This window comes from Rhinichthys klamathensis, unplaced genomic scaffold (genome assembly GCF_029890125.1).
Source record: "Rhinichthys klamathensis goyatoka isolate OS25496 unplaced genomic scaffold, OSU_Roscu_1.1 h1tg000362l_1, whole genome shotgun sequence".
Classification (NCBI taxonomy): Eukaryota; Metazoa; Chordata; class Actinopteri; order Cypriniformes; family Leuciscidae; genus Rhinichthys; species Rhinichthys klamathensis.
The window spans coordinates 76,016-97,617 of NW_026606871.1; the positions used below are offsets into that span (position 1 = coordinate 76,016).

General features: G+C 40.0%; 2 protein-coding genes and 1 long non-coding RNA gene across 6 annotated transcripts in view; 2 read left to right on the forward strand and 1 right to left on the reverse strand.

Moving 5' to 3' along the window:
• The window catches only part of csnk1g1 (casein kinase 1, gamma 1), a 56,793-nt gene that overhangs the window by 20,335 nt on the left and 14,856 nt on the right, over positions 1–21,602 (forward strand). For all 4 annotated transcript variants that reach the window (XM_056233188.1, XM_056233189.1, XM_056233190.1 and 1 more), the window contains exons 5-9: positions 15,940–16,091; positions 16,203–16,437; positions 17,832–17,917; positions 18,001–18,085; positions 21,233–21,381. In XM_056233188.1, coding sequence (XP_056089163.1) covers positions 15,940–16,091; positions 16,203–16,437; positions 17,832–17,917; positions 18,001–18,085; positions 21,233–21,381 — 707 coding nt within the window. The remainder of the gene's footprint in view (positions 1–15,939; positions 16,092–16,202; positions 16,438–17,831; positions 17,918–18,000; positions 18,086–21,232; positions 21,382–21,602) is intronic.
• LOC130069356 (uncharacterized) lies at positions 1,545–20,493 on the reverse strand. The gene is made up of 3 exons (XR_008803753.1): positions 20,427–20,493; positions 20,066–20,321; positions 1,545–1,619 (listed from the first exon to the last, which is right to left on the reverse strand). It is a non-coding gene; the product is annotated as an uncharacterized LOC130069356 (long non-coding RNA).
• Positions 16,678–21,602, forward strand: part of rps17 (ribosomal protein S17) — a 37,227-nt gene continuing 32,302 nt past the window's right edge. Inside the window, exon 1 of the mRNA XM_056233193.1 lies at positions 16,678–16,683. Coding sequence (XP_056089168.1) covers positions 16,678–16,683 — 6 coding nt within the window. The remainder of the gene's footprint in view (positions 16,684–21,602) is intronic.

Consider the following 21,602-nt stretch of genomic DNA (forward strand, 5'->3'; position numbering starts at 1 on the left):
AAGCGTTTCCAGGATGTTCACTTAGCTCTGTTATCGTATGACGTCTGAAAAGCAGTCGGCTGATTAAAATGCCTGGCAGCCGAGCTTATGTAACTCTACACCGGTGCATTGCTCAGCTCCTTGAGCACCTCGCTGGAGTAATACCGAATCAGCAGGGTCCCACATAAACTCTGATGTCCTAACCCCTCACCGATGCTGCTGGGATGCAGTAGCAGACTTTGCTTTATAGAGAGCTTTTAAAGTGCCCCTATAATCCATTCAAGGTCAAAAACACTCTCATTTGAGTGGATCCAGTCTCTAAACCCCTCCTTTCTGAGAGCCTACTTTGCTCTGATTGGTCAAATGGTCAGTCTGTTGTGATTGGTCTACTTTGCTCTGATTGGTCAAATGGTCAGTCTGTTGTGATTGGTCTACTCTGCTCTGATTGGTCAGATGGCCCAGTCTGTTGTGATTGGTCTACTCTGCTCTGATTGGTCAGATGGCCCAGTCTGTTGTGATTGGTCTACTCTGCTCGATTGGTCAGATTGCCCAGTCTGTTGTGATTGGTCCACTCTGCTCTGATTGGTCAGATGGCCCAGTCTGTTGTGATTGGTCTACTCTGCTCTGATTGGTCAGATGGCCCAGTCTGTTGTGATTGGTCTACTCTGCTCGATTGGTCAGATGGCCCAGTCTGTTGTGATTGGTCTACTCTGCTCGATTGGTCAGATGGCCCAGTCTGTTGTGATTGGTCTACTCTGCTCGATTGGTCAGATGGCCCAGTCTGTTGTGATTGGTCTACTCTGCTCTGATTGGTCAGATGGCCCAGTCTGTTGTGATTGGTCTACTCTGCTCTGATTGGTCAGATGGCCCAGTCTGTTGTGATTGGTCTACTCTGCTCTGATTGGTCAGATGGCCCAGTCTGTTGTGATTGGTCTACTCTGCTCGATTGGTCAGATTGCCCAGTCTGTTGTGATTGGTCCACTCTGCTCTGATTGGTCAGATGGCCCAGTCTGTTGTGATTGGTCTACTCTGCTCTGATTGGTCAGATGGCCCAGTCTGTTGTGATTGGTCCACTCTGCTCTGATTGGTCAGATGGCCCAGTCTGTTGTGATTGGTCTACTCTGCTCTGATTGGTCAGATGGCCCAGTCTGTTGTGATTGGTCTGCTCTGCTCTGATTGGTCAGATGGCCCAGTCTGTTGTGATTGGTCTGCTCTGCTCTGATTGGTCAGATGGCCCAGTCTGTTGTGATTGGTCTGCTCTGATTGGTCAGATGGCCCAGTCTGTTGTGATTGGTCTGCTCTGCTCTGATTGGTCAGATGGCCCAGTCTGTTGTGATTGGTCTACTCTGCTCTGATTGGTCAGATGGCCCAGTCTGTTGTGATTGGTCTACTCTGCTCTGATTGGTCAGATGGCCCAGTCTGTTGTGATTGGTCCACTCTGCTCTGATTGGTCAGAATGTCAGTCTGTTGTGATTGGTCTACTCTGCTCTGATTGGTCAGAATGTCAGTCTGTTGTGATTGGTCTACTCTGCTCTGATTGGTCAGAATGTCAGTCTGTTGTGATTGGTCTACTCTGCTCTGATCGGTCAGATGGCCCAGTCTGTTGTGATTGGTCTACTCTGATTGGTCAGAATGTCAGTCTGTTGTGATTGGTCTACTCTGCTCTGATCGGTCAGATGGCCCAGTCTGTGTTGTGATTGTTTGACCGCTTACAGCACATTTCAGAAACTAATCGCCCATTAACATCTGAAGTTCAGCTGCGGATCTTCCTCATCACTTGATACACAGTGAAATGAACCATAACGATGGCGTCGGTTGGACTGTATCAATTTGAGCACGAGTCCTCATCCTTTGGAAGCGCATGCAAAATGGATTTACTTTCGCAGCGCAGAAAACGAGCAAACCAAATTCTTGTGTTTTAAGACTACAGTGTTTTAAGGTGGGTCAAAGTAGACGTTGTTCACAGTCAGCCAATGAAGACCATAGGTAGGCATTATGTAAATGAGTTACAAACCTATGTAGGTTCGAACAGGAAGAAAGAATGGAATTACTGACGCCTTGTTTCAGGCAGTTCAGAATTGCTTCTTTCATTAGCGAGACATTAACTTTATTTATCGTGCACTTTGAACTTTGAAACTTTGTAGATCTATTACTCTCACAATCAGCTTTATCACACACTACATGAAAGGGAATATATTATAATTTAATAGTTAAAGGGTTAGTTCACCCAAAAATGAAAATTATGTCATTAATGACTCACCCTCATGTCGTCCCAAGCCCGTCAGACCTCCGTTCGTCTTCAGAACACAGTTTAAGATATTTTAGATTTAGTCCGAGAGTTTTCTGTCCCTCCATTGAAAATGTATGTACGACGGTATACTGTCCTTGTCCAGAAAGGAAATAAAGACATCATCAAAGTAGTCCATGTGACATCAGTGGGTTAGTTAGAGTGTTTTGAAGCATCGAAAATACATTTTGGTCCAAAAATGACAAAAACTACAACTTTATTCAGTATTGTATACGGGCTTGGAATGACATGAGGGTGAGGCATTAATGACATAATTTTCATTTTTGGGTGAACTAACCCTTTAAGCACATTTAATCTACAGTTCAGGCTATTATGTCCATTTTTTGGGGAGCATGTTTGTTTGCTAGACCCCGAAAAGAAAGGACCAAAGGAAGTGAGGCACTGGGTGTTCAGGTGAATGAGATGCTATTGTGACTGTAGCATGAAATCCTGAGGATGTGCTTCCCCTCACATCCTGAACTGTGCAACCCGAGCCCAGAGGTCTACCCTCCCCCAGGCACGACTGCAAGCTCTTACATGCCGTCAGGCACATCGTGGCTCCTGGGAGAGATTCTTCATATTCCAGGACTCTTGTAATTAAACAACAAAAAGGCATACACCTAGTTTCCAGAGTAATTCCCAGTGCGACAGAGGAGTGCTTGTATTTTGACCTTCGCACCTTTTCAAATAATGAGAATCAGGACTGCAATGACTAATTGATAAAAGTCCGTAATGAAAATAGTTGACAAGTTTCATTATCGATTAGTCCAGTCTTTATGCTGTGCACGCTGAACCTCCGTCAGTGAGAATGCATTTAAAAATATAAATTGAACTTTTGCTTAGAAAATGTATCGAAATTAATAAAATCTTTGTTTTAGACATTTCCATGTCATTATAAATATTTTGTTCTGCTACGCTCAAAAGTGCATTTGACTTTAAAGTTATTATTATAGCTGTATGGCTGTGTAATATACATTATACACGCGTGTGTGTTGGCAATTAAAAACTTAAATTGTAAATTGTTTGTTGAAAATGCTTATTTAGATTTATCAGCCAATATATCGGTTATCGGCTTTCAATTATCTGTATCGGTCATTATTTTTATATCAATGCATCTCTAGTATTTATTTATTTATTATCATTAGCCTGATGGTGTCTTTAGCCAAAATCCTTTTTGTGACTCTATAAAATGATTAGCAGTCCTTATCCATCCATCCATTTATCCACGAACGACTGCAGTCTTTTATTACTCAAGGTGTGTGAAACCGGAGTTTAATATGGCCGATTAGCATTTATCTGTGATTGTATGATCCTTTTATGCTTTCAGTACAAATTAATGATCAGCTCGATTTGAAAAAGCATCATGATGTCCCGGTGAATCAAATCCCCCCCCCCTACTATAGTATAAAGAGCATCTCCCAGGCGTAGCAGGTGCTGTGTGTGTGTCTGCCTCCTGCTGAGCGCTCAGCTCATGCTTTATGGATGGATGGGGTGATGAAGGGGTGGAGAGTCTCATCCTCCTCTTTGTGATTCTCACCTTCCTCCTGCACAGCATGTTTGGATGGTTGAGTCTGGCTTTAACGTTTGGTTCATGGTGGTGGGTTATGAGATGATATTAGTGCATTATTTAAGGCAGACTGATTCAGTCTCTATTTGTTCTTCTCTGTAGTGGTTTTACTGTTGTTAGGAATCCTCATAATGCACGAACACAGCCGTGTATATGCAATAATGAAGTCTATTTACATAACAGGGTTTGTCAGTTGCCTTGATATCTTCCCTGGAGATTCAGATCGTTCTTTGAGTTTAAACCCAGGCATGCCTGTCTTCAGGAGCACATTGTACCAGATAAATGAGATGCGGTTCATTCCTTGTTAGTCAGAATTCTTAAAACCTTTGCTTTGTTTACCTTTTTAGATGATATTTGGTTCAAAAACCAAATGTTCTTTTGAATTAATTCTTTAAATTTATGTTTCAGGGCTGTTGAATGTTTTATTCTTTTTGGTTGACAAACATTCTAAAGCCGCTTTTCCACCGTTGGACCGAATGGTTCGTTATATTTCCACTTTAGACTGGTACGGCACGGCAGGATTACAAACCATTTTCGGCCCAGAATTCTCAGCACGGTTGGCTAACCATTATTTTCTGGTAAAGGCACAGCTAAAGTAGTTCCAGGCAGGTCTTGACCACAGTACAGTTTCATATCACTTCTGCAAATAATTTCACTTATTTTAAAGGTCCTTGCAGCCTACAACAGCAAAATAACCCACAAAGACAATGACCAAGCAAATGGATAAAACAAACAATATGATAAAAATGGCAAACTGTTCACTAAATTACATTTATCTATTGAAAGCACGCTCTCTCTCTCATACAAAAGTACACAGACACACAGAGAAACATAGAAACATGCACAGACTCAAACTTAACACTGCCCCGCAACTTTATTAGTAAAATAGTTTTGCAACTGAAAAGCTACATATCATTTCTCAGTTGTGAGGTAGTAACGTCACTGTTCTTGAAGCAGTTAAACTTACTGTTTTGCTAATAGTAGAAAGGCTCCTGTTGAACGCCGTTGAGAGATGCACGGACTCAGGTAATTCACACATGCTTAATCCCTCTCTCGCTGTAATAACTGCACTAGTCTGTATCTCTCTTATATAACCGCTTAAGTCTGCATATCAGTGGCTCAAGCCTCTGTTACAAGCTCTAAAATTATGTTTTGGAATTAGCAACAGACGTTCGGGATGAAATGCATAAATTAGTCCTACACACACGAGAGTTTTAATGAGAAAAATCTGACAACTGACTCAACTCTCAGGCTTACTGAAAACAAGTAAACAGTCAGTGATAAAATGAGAACAAAGCAGCTAATTGCAAGCAATAGGACAAAGTATACAATAGAACAGACACAAATGAAATGCCTGAAAAACTTCAAGCACTAGAAATACATAAATTGTATAAAGTAATGAAATGTTCAAAAACAACTCCATAGTCTTTACTGTGTACATTTAAATATGCATTTATTCTTAAAATTACAAGTTATTCAGTCAAGAGCAGTCAGTGATTTTCTCTGTCTTTTTTGATCAACGTTAATGACACAGACTGAATCAGGAATATTAGGCTGCTGTCACTTTAAGACCGAATGCACGGATCCAATATACTGATACACGTGCGTTTTCTTTCTCAACTGTTTGTTCACTGAAGAATAATGTGTTTACAAGTATACTGGCAAAGACGGCATTTTGACACACGTGGGTGTATTTGACCCTTCAAGCACAATACCGTCTTGTTATTGTTAACTAAAACGAAAACTCATTTGTCAATTGTAATAAAGCTAAAATAAAATAATTTGTTAATTTATTTGAGCTTTATTATCACACGGTTGGGTTGGACATCACTAGGGCTGCAACGATTAGTCGACATTGCGACAACGTCGACAATAAAAATTTGTCGACAAATATCTTTGTTGTCGAGTAGTCGTTTGATCTCACGTGACCTAATGTAAGGGCCTGCAATATCGCGATTTGACCGCTACGGCGCTGTAGCGCTTGTGTAGTGCAGCCCTTACAAATGCTATTGCGGTAGAAGAATAAACAGCGCGAATTATGACAGGGCAAACGAATCCGAACTAGCAAGGTTTGGGAAAGTTTCACAAAACTTAAAATCAAGAATGCTGTCGTGTGCAATACATGCAAGGCGGAACTTGCTTTTCATGGGAGCACAACATGCATGTGTGCAAGAGGAAACATCCCGGCACAAGAGGAGCCGGTGAGAGGAGAGTGTTCTCCAGCTGGAGCTTACTAACCAGCGGTAAATCTCTTTATTAGAGAATGCAATACTACTAATAATAGTAATAATATTATCAATAGTAATATAATTACAGTAATGTGATGACTTGTTCTATTGCACAGAATAAAGCTTGATCGAGCTTAGGAGTCAGGGCTGTTTTTATTATTGTAACATTAGGTATTATTATAGTCTTATCACTTGCCTGCATTTTGTTCAATAATCATGAAGACTTACAAAACGATATATGATATAATGATATAGGAAGAATATCATGGCAGTTACTTTTTCATACTGTAAATTAAAAGGTGAATGAGAACGTCTCTGTCAGCTCAATTGTCATGTAAAAAAAGATTGTAATTTTATACTTATAATAATTGTTTGCAGATTAATATTTTACCATTCTTTGTGTCCTGAAGTAAATGTCCTTTTTTCTGTTTCAGTTCTAAGAAAAGCATTGGGCCTATTAAACAATGCTTAGAGAGCATGATTTGAGTTGGACCGAAATCTGAAAACTTAGAGAATGACCTGTTTAGTTGGCTCAAAGTTCATTTAAACAACTATTTCAAAAGCTCAAGTGATTTCCTTCTTTTATATTATAGTTAGAATATGTATAACTCAATGTTTTAACTAATTGGAAAAGCTGAATAATCATTCCAAACTTACTGATTAGTCTGCGAAATAATCGACGATTAGTCGATTAATCGTTCTAATAATCGTTAGATTAATCGATTATCAAAATAATCGTTTGTTGCAGCCCTAGACATCACAACATTAGTCTGTCTGTGGCTGCGCATGGAGGCTACTCTCCTGAAGGACAGACTCGGACATGCCCAGACATGATCCTCTGAGAGGTTTTTAGCAGCATCGCTCTGAGCGCGATATCATGCAGCGATGTCACGGCCCTGCCAGCGCACGCTTATCCGTCCAGAGGACGTGTCACGCAGGATTCGGAGCAGTCAGACACATTAAATGACCTTTCAGGAGATCTGTGATGATAAATGAGCAGTAGTTGAACATCAGACTGTTACATGCAGCGGTCTATCAGGGCTCTCAGAAAACATTTCTTTCCCGTAAATGTAAATGGGAATATTTTCTAATCCAAGTTCGAAAGCACAGGCGGTGACGAGGGTGTTAGTGATGATTACTCATCTTCTGTGATGGTGTGATCAGTGCATTCATTCTCTCTACTCATGCCTGGGCACGCAGCTCTTATCAATGAGGAGAGAAGTGACATCACTGGTCCAGAGATCACGGTCAATCCCATCTGTTCCGGTTAGCGTGTTATGATTACACACACAAGCCTTGATATTCAAACCCATTTGTAATGCTCTTATAGAGATCTGCTGAACGTCAGGGCTGGGCGGTATGACGGTATATATGTAACCAGTGGCATCCGACAGCCGGTAGTGATTGTGCTGGAGTGTGGTATATCTGCAACTTGATTTAGAAAATATAACTAATAAAAAGTAGCTGAAAGGATAGCCTACTTTTTGAATTGTCACAGACAGGCCTTTCCAGCACAGACAGCTTTGCTGATTTCAATGAAACCGAATTAGTTTTGTAATGTAAACGGTGCGTGACTGTAGGTTGTTTACGGCGCTGACGCTTGCCTCATTAAAGTGGAATTCAGCTGGTATGTGGTCGCAAGTTTCCAAGTGTCAGAATACAGGATATTTGACTGTGGTTTCACATCGTGATTTTATGCAGTCCTATTTATGATGCATTACACTTTTCTAGTCTTGTAAAGAGTCTTTTTAAGACTAATTTCTTGCTTTATTTGAGCATTTCTAACTCCTGCTCAAGCTCAGCAGCTCAAAATCAAAGGAAAGTCATCTTTCATTTTTAAAAGTATTGATGTTATATTATTATCTAATAAACTTTGCTACATGTTTATATGTATATTATACATTTAAGGGTTGAAAAAAGGCATCTGAGAAATCTATATCATGCTATTTTGGTAATACCACCTACTCCTAGGGAAGGAATTAGCTCTTTTTTGTGATATATTGATCAACTGTGATGCATACAATATGGGATTTACAGCTAAAATCAATCAACATTAATTTCATGCATTTATCTTGCTGTTGAGTTTCCAGTCGGTAAGCTCAATTTTTGATATTGTGATTAGGGCTGCGTGATTAGGAGAATTTAAAATGCATTTATGCATATTTTTTTTAAATATCCAGGCTTGCTGTTGTTTGTAGGGCTACATTATTTGGCCAAAATTGTGATTTATATTCAATACAGCTATAAAAAACTAATATATTTATGGTTGTCTTAAAATTTAACATTTAAATAATGCCGTTTTTTACTTTGAATTGTTAAATTGGTGCATACTACGTTTTCCAACTTGGCTTAAACATTGTGTATATGTCACAAAAGTGGCTGTTTGGTTAAAAAGAAATATTAAAATAGTGTAATATTCTGAAAACGTTTGATATCTTATCTATTACCCAGCAGTAAATTCGAGTTTATAGTTTGATTGGAGCAACCCTTTCAGTGTCGTTTCTCTGAATGCTTTTTTTTATCTGCTGCTTGAAGTCAACCGAATACACAAACTGATTCAGCCGCAATGATTTCTTCTGTTTGCACTAGAGATCATCCCTTTTAATCCGATAGTACTCTTTTCAGGTACAAAAGAGAGCGAGGGACATCTTTGATGTGGGTACACATTCATGGACATCACAGTGGGTCGGGTCATGTTACAGCGACTAGGCTGACAGACAGGAAGAACAAATATCACAGCAAAGATTCCTGTCACACAGTGATGGTTTGCTGTAGTTGCATTTTTCAGACAAGAGGCTTGCGGTAGCGCTGCCTTAGATAGTGATGGAGGGTTTGCGTTTGATCCCGATGGCGCCACGTTTTGGCCACCTCCCCTTGTCTTCTCAGCGCATCATGGTTGGCTGACGGGAAGTCTGAGCTGTGGCCAGGCGTATCCCACACACATGCAGAAAAAAAAGAGCTGATATGATAATACCAACTGCCCATAATCATATAATGCCCCCATCTGAAAGCGTGTCTGACTGCACTCTTCCCTTCAACCTGTTCCCCTGTCGTACCTCGTTCTCCCGTCTCTCGTTTTTCTGCTTTTCCAGGGATGCTCGCGTGAATGTTTTTGCTAAGTGGGCTATTTGTTCATCTTGTTCCTCCGTCTCTCCATCCTCAAACGCAGCTTTGTGAATGACATAACACCGCCCGTGGCGCTTATGTAATCCACGTCCATCCTCTGTTTTTATTTGTCTCCTCTCAGTCTCTCTCTATTTTTCAGGCTAGATGGAGACTCGTGTAATGCCTAGGGATTTGTGAACGTGAGCTTTTCTGGTATCATGAGTGAGCTCAGTCCACTTAAATGCTAAATGAACACTGGAGTTAATCGTGACCCAGCATCCCCTGGGTCAAAAATGATCTTCGGTGGTGGCGGACAGACATGGTCACACACACACACACACTAACCCGACCCCTAAACCTACCCATCCCACACACACACACACTAACCTTACCCCTAAACCTACCCATCCCACACACACACACACACACACACACTAACCTTACCCCTAAACCTACCCATCCACACACACACACACACACACACACACACACACACACACACACACACACACACACACACACTAACCTTACCCCTAAACCTACCCATCCCACACACACACACACTAACCTTACCCCTAAACCTACCCATCCCACACACACACACACGTAATGGTTTTTATACTGTACAAACTGTATATTCTATTCCCCTACACTAACCCGACCCCTAAACCTACCGATCCCACACACACACATACACACACACTAACCCAACCCCTAAACCTACCCATCGCACACACACACACACACACACACACACACACACACACACACACACACACACACACACACACACACACACACACACACAGCTGTGTTTTTGTGATATATGAGGACATTCCATAGACGTAATGACTTTTATACTGGACAAACTGTATATTCTGTCCCCCTACACTGCCCCTATCCCTAAACCTACCCATCACAGGAGACATGCTGCATTTTTACATTTAAAAAAAACATTGTTTTTTATGTTTTTTAAGCTATTTGAAATATGAGGACTCATGCAATGTCCTCATATATCACGTGTAAGTTGTAATACCAGTGTAATATGCATGTCATTATACACATTTGTGTCCTCATATATCACAAAAACAAGAGCACACACACACACACACACAAACCCGACCCCTAAACCTACCAATCCCACACACACACACACTAACCCGACCCCTAAACCTACCCATCACACACACACACGCGCGCACACACACACGTAATGGTTTTTATACTGTACAAACTTTATACTCTATTCGCCTACACTAACCCGACCCCTAAACCTACCCATCCCACACACACACACACACACTAACCCGACCCCTAAACCTACCCATCCCACACACACACACTAACCCGACCCCTAAACCTACCCATCCCCCCCCCCCCCACACACACACACACACACACTAACCCGACCCCTAAACCTACCAATCCCACACACACACACACACGCACTAACCCGACCCCTAAACCTACCCATCCCACACACACACCAACCCGACCCCTAAACCTAGCATCACAGAACACTTTCTGCATTTTTACATTTTTAATAAAAGACTGTTTAATGTTGTTAAAGCCATTTGAAAAATGAGGACTCAGAAATGTCTTCATAAATCGTTCACGTTGTAATACCAGTGAAATACCCATGTCATTATACAAATTTCTTTCCTCATAAATCTCACACACACACACACACACACAGTAAAAAGTGCCCATGATCTGCGAGCCCAATACTTGACAATAAATTTAAAATAATGCAAAGAAACAGTTTGTGATTTTTGCTTACACTATTTATCCATTAAATAGCTAAAAAAATGTATAAAATATTTGTAAGTACTTAGCTTATATAAAATTTACATAGGACATATCAACAATGTAATTATCAGACACAGATATTACCTGTCATTCTCACTCTCATCCTTTCTTGCCCACTTTGCAAAAAAAGCTGTGATTTAAAAAAAAAAAATCATAGCTTTGCTAGACCTGATAATTATTTTGTATATAATCATACGAATATAAAAAAGTAGCATTAAAATGTATTTTAACTAATAGTCAAATTTTCTAGCACATTGTTACCATCAAAATTAGCAGCTGGCTTTGTTCTGGTTTCACCTCACTCCAGTCTAAACTAAATGACTAAATGATTTTATAGGTAATGTACTACACATTGTCTTATAAATAACCTGAATATACTGTGGATTATTAAGGCTACTAACCACTCTTGCTAAATGGGGTAAGCACAGAGATGGTGCCAATGATGTTATCTATCCAATAAAGATTAGACACAATAACTAACAAGAAGATATATCCTTAGTTAGTTTGCAACAATTTCGCCAAATGGAAATATTTCGCCAAATCTTCTTTTCTAAATGATTTACCAAATATATGCACCGTGGTATTTGAAATTGGTGGTATTATTACAGTAACACTATTGTATTTTTAGTATGAGATGACTCCTCAATATTAATCACTATCTTTAATAAAGATGACCCTTACTCTGACTTCCTTTAGAAAATACTTCCTTATGAACTATTAATGTTTAACAGCTTCTTGTACATGTCATAATTTCCCATCGTGCTGGCCAAACGAAGGTCTCTTCCTCTAGAAAGAACAGTCGAGTTCTCTTTTGTGTGTGGTTAATGTGTATCCGTATCGTGTTGAACTCTGATACACTCCTCCGGGTAGCCTTGGCATCGGGACTTGAATCTCTGAGTTTGGCTGGGAATGGCTTGGCTACTGATCAACCAGCTCAGGCATGATGAATCCAGCACACCGGACTCTCCCAGCCTTTGTGTTTGATTCTCCGGCTGAACTGGGGTTTGTTTAAGTGTGCAGCGTGGCAGAAGTGAGATGCGTCAGTGCAGGCTGGTGTGTGTGTGTGTGAACTGGAGGCCCTGGAGTCACATGGTTTCTCGTCTCTCCAGTCAGACGTCAGTGTTTGAGCCGCTCTCTCAAACTGGCTGCTGGCAGATGGTGTTTTATTGGAGCACTGAGGACTCAATGTGAGACGGACAGGGAGAAATACACTGGCCTAGCCCTCCATGGAAGCTTTTTGTTTTTTCTGCAATGAATGCAACACACCATTCCCATTAAAATAAATGGATTTGAGTTGTTTTGGCTTTAGTGTGATCATAAGCTCTGATACCATGGCATTGATACTGTAACCAACCAACCAAATAAACTGCCTTAAATGCCTGAGATGTGACCAACATGTTTAGTTCATAAAATCTACTAAAATGTAATTTATTAGTAGTAATTAATTCATAAATTTTCAGTTAATTTGTTTTTTTTTTTATATATAATTATTAAAATGCCCATATTATAATTTAATGAATCACATTTTAATTTAGACATTTTAAATGTAGATTTGCGAAATCTCCCTGTTTTTACTTTTTTTTAATAATAATAATAATATTTCAATTATAGAAGAAAAAATCACAAGGATTCCCATTAAAATAATTGGATTTGAGTTGTTTTGGCTATGGTGTGATCACAAGCTCTGATACCATGGCGTTGAGACCGTAACCAACCAAATAAACTGCCTTAATTAAATGACTGAGATGTAACCAAAATATTTTGCTACTTTTTTTAGTTCATAAAACCTACTAAAATGTAACTTATTAGTAGTAATTATTAAAGTTCATAAATTCAGTTAATACATTTTTCCCTAAAATTAAAATGCCCAAATCAGAATTTAATGATTCATATTTTAATTTGGACGTTTTGAATGTAGATTGGTGAGATCTCCCTGTTTTAACCCTTTTTAATAATAATAATAATAATAATAATAATAATAATGTTAAGTTATTAGAAGAATTACATTTACATTTGGGTAAACAATTGGTGACAGGTTTGATTGTTGGATGAGCTATTCCTGTCAAACAACAGCAGCTTGTTGCCTAATTTGCACAATGCTAATGTCATAATGTTTGGTACCATTTTTTTCTGTGCGTTTCTACTCATAAATTATGCGCAGCCTTAATCATGATTATTGGTAGCTAAACACATGGTCAAATTCGCTAAAATGTATAATTAACATGCTAGGGAAATACACTTTACAAATGACAGCAAATCTGTGGAAGTGGATTCCATGCAGCAATTATTTTGGCCATTTCTCAAATCACTTTTGACTGATGCATTTTTATTTTTAATTTTTTTTAATATGTTCACTTTTTGAGAGATATTTTACATTTCTATATGAATTTCCTCCCACTCTTTGAATTCCCACTCCCACTTTCCAGTAGCATCTAGCAGTGGAGTGCCGATAGAAAAGCTTGTGAAAGTGTTAATCAGTAGAGATAGGAACCAACAACCGAGTGTGTGTTATGTGCAGTCTGAACACGAGATGAGTCATCATCGGCAGGCCAACAGTGCGCTCTATTCTCAGCGGTGTTACAACACCACCACACAATGAGCAGTGTAGGCTTTGCCTACAACTACCCACATCACCCTCTGAAGATGCACGCAGTTTACAGACACGTGTATTTGTTAGCTATTAATTATTGCGTTTTATAGCAGACATGGGGTTCGGCCGCTTTAAGGTACGGTCACACCATTTTTCGAAATTTTGCGGGCGAAAACCAGTCATTCCAGTAGGAATCCATGCAATCTGGAGTTTCGCGTGAGGGCGAAATAATTGCCCACGCAGATTTAGCTCGTGTTCAAGTTGATCGCTCGGATTTGCCACGTTAACCAACAGAAAGCTGCTTGGGTCTGTCTGAGCCATGCTTCATGTGTTGCTACACTGTTGAATACAGACACTGGACCCGGTTTTGCACTCAATTTCACTAATTTTGATAATATTGATCTCTTGGCATAATCATGTGGGATCACAAGTGTTCAAAGTGACGAGGCAAAGCCAGTTTCATTAACGTTTTCATAGTTCTCTCATTACTGGTATGCAGTTGTTGCAGGAATACGTTACTTTAAAGGTGCTCTATGTAACTTTTAGCGGCCTCTAGTGGTGATGTTTCAGATTGCAACGAAATTTTACAAGAGCGCTCGTGCTCGAACTCATAGACAATACCGTCTATTACGCAAATATCTCGGCGAATACTAGACTGATTCGGCGAGCACCGAGCTCGTTGGGACCATCTAGTCGAGCTGAAAAGAACCATATACACTACCGTTCAAAAGTTTGGGCTCAGTGAGAATTTTATTTTTATTTTTTGGAGGAAAGAAATCAATACTTTTATTTATCAAGGAATAATTAATTTGATCGAAAGTGACAGTAAAGACATTTATAATGTTACAAAAGTCTTTTGAACTTCCTATTCATCAAAGAATCCTAAAAAAAACAAAAAACTGTACAACTGACAGACCAACAACTGTTTCAACATTGATAATAATCATAAATGTTTCTTGAGCATCAAATCCTCATATTATACTGATTTGTGAAGGATCATTTGACACTGAAGACACTGACACTGGTGATGCTGAAAATTCAGCTTTGATCACAGGAATAAATTACACTTTACTATATATTCACACAGAAAACAGCTGATTTACACTGGAATAATATTTAATACTATAACTGATTTTTGTTGTATTTTTAATCAAATAAGCGCAGCCATGGTTAGCAGAAGAGAATTCTTTTAAAAGTATTTAAAATCGTACCGACCCCAAACTTTTGAACGGTAGTGTAAGTTCCATAGTTTTTGGTGGTGTTTTCGCGGAGATATTAGCAGAAAACCATCGGGCGCGCTGCAAAATTGCGGACGCCGGTGACGTCACGATCTCAGAAGAAAATCGCTCGTCTCTCTGGAACTCAAAGACCCAGAGAGCTCAAATTCGGGGGTCCCAGGGGAACCCTTGCCCGAACGCTAGAGTGGCGGGCCTCGGGGACGCCCCCTACTGGATCGCCGTTCGCTGGGACCCCCGATTTCGAACGGCTATAACTCGGAGAGCCGGGCGAGTTGGACCTCGGGGGTGGGCTCGTTCGAAAGGCCCCGTCCAGCACTACGAACGATTAGAGTCTTGGGAATATTGATCAAAGATTGACTGAGATATAAGCCGAAAAACGTGCGCCTTTAACCGGACGTAACTCCCTGACCGTCTACAATAGACTGTATATAAGGAGAGAGGCTCGGGAGCGAGCATGCACGTCACATCCGTTGGATTTCGCGGTAAATCCGACCCGGAGACTTCACATAGAAATAGGAATACTGGCCTTCAGAGGTAATGGCAAAACTCGACAAGTGGATCATTTTAATGTGTGATTACAACCCCTTCACACACAGGCAATAAAAAAAGGATTCATTTTAGTAGAAAAGTTACATAGAGCACCTTTAATCCACAATATATATTGATTTTATTTAAAAAGTACACACTTGACACTTATGAGACATTTATGAGACAACTCTTCCCTGCCATTGACAGAATGTTCCAGCTTTCACTGTTATATGGTAGGGGGCGCTATTATGCCCCTTCTGAAAGAGTACAGAATCTCCTTATCAAAAGACAGCGAGCAATAACAGCATTACGCACATTGATGTCTTTAGGGAAAAATTCTAAATGTTGCTTTATTTTTTTATGATACTTTCCCACAATCAAGTGTTGATTTAAAAAAAAAAAAAAAAAGGTATGAAGTTAGAATAAAAGTTTTTTTTTTTTGGCTCTTGTTCTTTCTTTTGATGTATTGCATGTTTAGATATTCATACAACAAAAAAGCTCTGGGGGCCATGAATTATAATAAATGATCAAAAACGCTGGTGGGGAAAGCGTTAAAGAGAGAATGTCATGGCTTGTGTGATTAATGCTCTGATTTGTGTTTTTAATAGTAGAGGGTCTGCCTCAGGTCTTCTATTTTGGGCCCTGTGGGAAATACAACGCCATGGTCCTGGAGCTGCTCGGCCCCAGTCTTGAGGATCTCTTTGACCTGTGTGACCGAACATTCTCCCTCAAGACCGTCCTGATGATCGCCATTCAGCTGGTGAGTGTCCAGGCAGTGTGTCACCTGGGTGAGAAGAAGTGCATGCACAAGAGTCCTTCTGATGCGTTGCAGTGTAAGTGTGTAATTTGCATCCTTTGCTCAATTCCCCAGATTTCCCGCATGGAATATGTGCACTCTAAAAACCTCATCTATAGGGACGTGAAGCCAGAGAACTTTCTCATCGGTCGGCAAGGAAACAAGAAGGAGCACATCATTCACATCATAGACTTTGGCCTTGCGAAAGAATACATTGACCCAGAAACCAAAAAACACATTCCTTACCGGGAGCACAAGAGCCTTACGGGCACCGCTCGATACATGTCTATTAATACACACTTAGGGAAAGGTAAGTGTTGGATACCTCCCTAGTCTGATCCTGAAATGGACTTAACATTAAATTTAGCATGTCACTATCTCCACGCTTTGTGTGGCGTCTTGATTGGCTGTTTAATAGGGTTGGGAATCATGAACCAGTTCTTTTAAAGAGCATGTTTGGTTCTTTTGTGGTTGCATTGAATCTATAGCGCGTCAGTCATGATGCTGAGTTGTGTGTGCCGTCTAAACTGAATGTGATGATTAAGAGAAAATGGGCGGCCCAAGATAATAGTGAAAAAAAAAAAAATCACTTTATAACATTGGTTATGCTGTCCTCAGTTTGATGAAATTTAGGGTCATAAGTCTTAAATGCCTAAAAGGATTAATTATTTTAAGAGGTCTTATATTTGGGCATGGAAATACAGGAATCGAAATACAACCTAATATGATTGATTAAATCATTGAAATCATGGTCACACTTTACAATAAGGTTCATTAGTTAACATTAGTTAATGTATTAACTAGCATGAAGTAACAATGAGCAATACATTTCAAATACAGCTGTTCTTTGTTTGTTCTTGTTAACATGTTCACAGTGCATTAACTAATTTTAACAAATACAACGTATTAGTAAATGTTGAAATTAATATTAACTAAGATTAATAAATGCTTTTAAGAAGTATTGTTCATTCTTAGTTTAACTAAGGTAGTTAATTAATTAACCTTATTGTAAAGTATTACTGAAATCATTTGAAGTTTAATAATTAAATATGAGCACTTCCACATCCTGAAATGTATTTTATTTGCCCTCACTCCACATCAAGTCCTTTAAATGTAATGGTATTCAGAACGGGGATGAAAAATATAAGAATGTAATAGGGGTTAAACAGACATTTATTTTCGGCTCACAAATCCGTGTGTGTAAAATATTCTATAATATAATGCATTACAGAAGTTGCTTTGGAATAGAAGTAGCAGTAGATTTCAGATGATAAAAGAAATCTAATTATATTGTGGAAAATATGGCACTCACCAAATCACAAGCCATTACTTTCAAAATAAAAAAAAACAGGATATGTTACTGTTATGTTGTAAAATGTAAATGATTTAAAATGCTTAATCAAAAAAAAAAAAATCCATCATTTACTCGCCCTCATGTCATTATAATAAGACTTTTGTTTATCTTCGAAACACAAATCAAGATGTTTTTAATGTAACCAGAGAGATTTGACTTAAACTGGATGAACAAAAATTAATTGTTCTATAGATGAATGTAAGTCTTCAGTTTTGTTTTGGTAAATAATAAAAGTTATGGCAATCAAATCGGAACCAGAATTGTTAAATTCCTTATGATTCCCAACTCTACTGTTCAACCAACTTAGTTATTTTGTACATAATTGAATCTTTTTTTTTTTTTTTTTGCAGAGCAAAGTCGGAGGGATGACCTTGAGGCCTTGGGTCACATGTTCATGTATTTCCTCCGGGGTAGTCTCCCCTGGCAGGGACTTAAAGTATGTTGAACCAGCCTGTTAACGCCATTAACAATTGTTACTAATTTGTTCTGGAAAATGAGCTGTTGTTTTGTGCTTTGCAGGCTGACACACTAAAAGAACGCTACCAGAAGATTGGGGACACAAAGCGAAACACTCCCATTGAAGTTCTCTGTGAGAACTTTCCCGGTGAGACCCCCTTAAACGACATCACGTGCTTCACTTGGAGCAGCTAATCTTAAAGTCAACATGGAATTAAAATCGACCCCATTTTCTTTCTTAATGCACGTTCCTGGTCTTGTGCACAATTCATAAATGCACATTATTCCAAAGGAAATATAATGTTTGTCTTTTGTAATCTTTCATCAAAATGTAACAACTCTTTCGACTGACGTGGACCTTACAGAAGTAAAATGGGTTGTTCAAAGTTGTTTTGTTGATTTTAAAGTGCCCTGTTATGCTTTTTTAAAGGTTGCTTTTTTAATGGGTTGTTTTGAAGGTCTCCTTCAAAAGGTTTTCATGTATCCAAGGTAAAAAAACACTTACATTTTCTCATAATGTACATTGCAGCATCAGCCCAGTCTGTTGTGATTGGTCTGGTCTGATTGGTCAGATGGTCAGTCTGTTGTGATTGGTCTGGTCTGATTGGTCAGATGGCCCAGTCTGTTGTAATTGGTCTGGTCTGATTGGTCAGATGGTCAGTCTGTTGTGATTGGTCTGGTCTGATTGGTCAGATGGCCCAGTCTGTTGTAATTGGTCTGGTCTGATTGGTCAGATGGTCAGTCTGTTGTGATTGGTCTACTCTGCTCTGATTGGTCAGATGGTCAGTCTGTTGTGATTGGTCTACTCTGATTGGTCAGATGGCCCAGTCTGTTGTAATTGGTCTGGTCTGATTGGTCAGATGGTCAGTCTGTTGTGATTGGTCTACTCTGATTGGTCAGATGGCCCAGTCTGTTGTGATTGGTCTGGTCTGATTGGTCAGATGGTCAGTCTGTTGTGATTGGTCTGGTCTGATTGGTCAGATGGCCCAGTCTGTTGTGATTGGTCTGGTCTGATTGGTCAGATGGTCAGTCTGTTGTGATTGGTCTGGTCTGATTGGTCAGATGGCCCGGTCTGGTCTGATTGGTCAGATGGTCAGTCTGTTGTAATTGGTCTGGTCTGATTGGTCAGATGGTCAGTCTGTTGTGATTGGTCTACTCTGCTCTGATTGGTCAGATGGCCCAGTCTGGGCTGCGTTCAGCGCCGACAAAACGTTGCACAACGTTTTTTAAACTGAAACAGTGATGCGTTGAACGCACTGTTCTGATGATGCAAGAGTTGCAACTATGGCAGCTGAGAAAGGCCATTCTTTGTGTTCTTTGTGAAGAATTTTCGGAGCCTGATGAAGTCGGTATAAATATGTGTTTAATACTACAAAATATGCCCGATGTTACCGTTACTGCACTTGCCGCCCAGAACACAAGAGAACATCCCAGTCGAGTGAAGGGGTTTGTGGAAACTGAAATGGAAGCACATCTTATCTAATTCAGACTAAAGCACATCTATTTATCCTCACATACTGACTTTATTTGTAGGTCATACTGTTTTAATACCCTGTATTTTTTTTCTCATTTTTAGGAAAAGCACTTAATTACCCTTGTTTATTTCTATACCAAATGTCATACACTTGCATTGAAGCTAAAAATATAAACAACTACATCATTATGTTGATATCCTATATTTTTACAATAAAACTTACGACAAACATGTCTTCTAATATCCTCAGTTGTTGCGTATACCGAGCTGCATCGAACACATTTGTAAATGACTTTCCTTGAACCCATTGTGCGCGTTCACTTTAATACAGCGTGCTTTATATGCATGTTGCTGCTGATTGGACTGCAGTTCTGACACACCCACCAAACAAGAGAAAACGCATCTCAAACCCCGTTGCACGCCGTTTCCAGGAAACATGACGCTCAACCCGGAAACCGTAGCAAAACGTTGCGCACCGTTTTGAACTTGAACGTGCCCCTGTTGTGATTGGTCTACTCTGCTCTGATTGGTCAGATGGCCCAGTCTTTTGTGATTGGTCTACTCTGCTCTGATTGGTCAGATGGCCCAGTCTGTTGTGATTGGTCTACTCTGCTCTGATTGGTCAGATGGCCCAGTCTGTTGTGATTGGTCTACTCTGCTCTGATTGGTCAGATGGTCCAGTCTGTTGTGATTGGTCTACTCTGCTCTGATTGGTCAGATGGCCCAGTCTGTTGTTATCGGCCTACTCTGCTCTGATTGGTCAGATGGCCCAGTCTGTTGTGATTGGTCTACTCTGCTCTGATTGGTCAGATGGTCAGTCTGTTGTGATTGGTCTACTCTGCTCTGATTGGTCAGATGGCCCAATCTGTTGTTATTGGCCTACTCTGCTCTGATTGGTCAGATGGTCAGTCTGTTGTGATTGGTCTACTCTGCTCTGATTGGTCAGATGACCCAGTCTGTTGTGATTGGTCTGCTCTGATTGGTCAGATGGCCCAGTTTGTTGTTATCTGCCTACTCTGCTCTGATTGGTCAGATGGCCCAGTCTGTTGCGATTGGTGTACTCTGCTCTGATTGGTCAGATGGCCCAGTCTGTTGTGATTGGTCTGCTCTGATTGGTCAGATGGCCCAGTTTGTTATCTGCCTACTCTGCTCTGATTGGTCAGATGGCCCAGTCTGTTGCGATTGGTCTACTCTGCTCTGATTGGTCAGATGGCCTAGTCTGTTGTGATTGGTCTACCGCTTGCAGTGTGTGTTGGAAATTAAACACCCATTACTATATCCAAAGTTCAGCTGCGGATCTTCCTCATCACGTGATACACAGTGATACGAACAGTAACGATGGTGCCGGTTTTACCGTATCAATTCCAACACGAGTCCTAATCCTTCGTAAGTGCGTGGCAAGTGGATTGGCTGTGGCAGTGCAGAAAACAGCGTCGTCTTGACATGTTGACAACACAAACCAAACTCTTCCAGTCTCCGCTACAACTACTGTTTGAGGGCGGGTCAAAGTAGATGTTGTTCTCGGGCAGCCAATGAAGACCATAGACTGGCATTATGCAAATTTGTTACAAATCTACGTAGGTTTGAATTACTGATTACTCATTTCAGCAATTCAGAATCGATTCTTTCTTTTGGGAGACAATAACTCCATTCATCACATATCTTTGAAACTTTGTAGACCTTTTACATTCACAAACAGCTAGATTGCACATTGCATGAAATCTAAAAAAAGCATAATCGGGGCACTTTAAGACCAGACTTGCCTTATCTCTTATTTATAGTGATTATTGTCAATGTAACTGTCCTCATTTGTGCTTTCAGAGGAGATGGCCACCTATCTGCGCTATGTCCGGCGGTTGGATTTCTTTGAGAAGCCAGATTACGAATACTTGCGGACCTTGTTTACGGAGTTGTTTGAACGAAAAGGATATACCTTCGATTACTCTTACGACTGGGTTGGCAGACAGATTGTGAGTCAATATGTCGTCTTTATAATGAATTTCTGCATTCCACTCATGCTAGCTCTTTTCCAGCTCCTCCCTACATGGGTAGCTATTTTCTAAGGCATTATCACACCAAACAATTTGCCTGATTTGAAACATCTTTGCAAACCATATAGTAGTGTTGTCAAAATTACCGACTTCGGTACCAAGCACCTCTGATTGGCCATTGTACTCACGTGCTCAACATA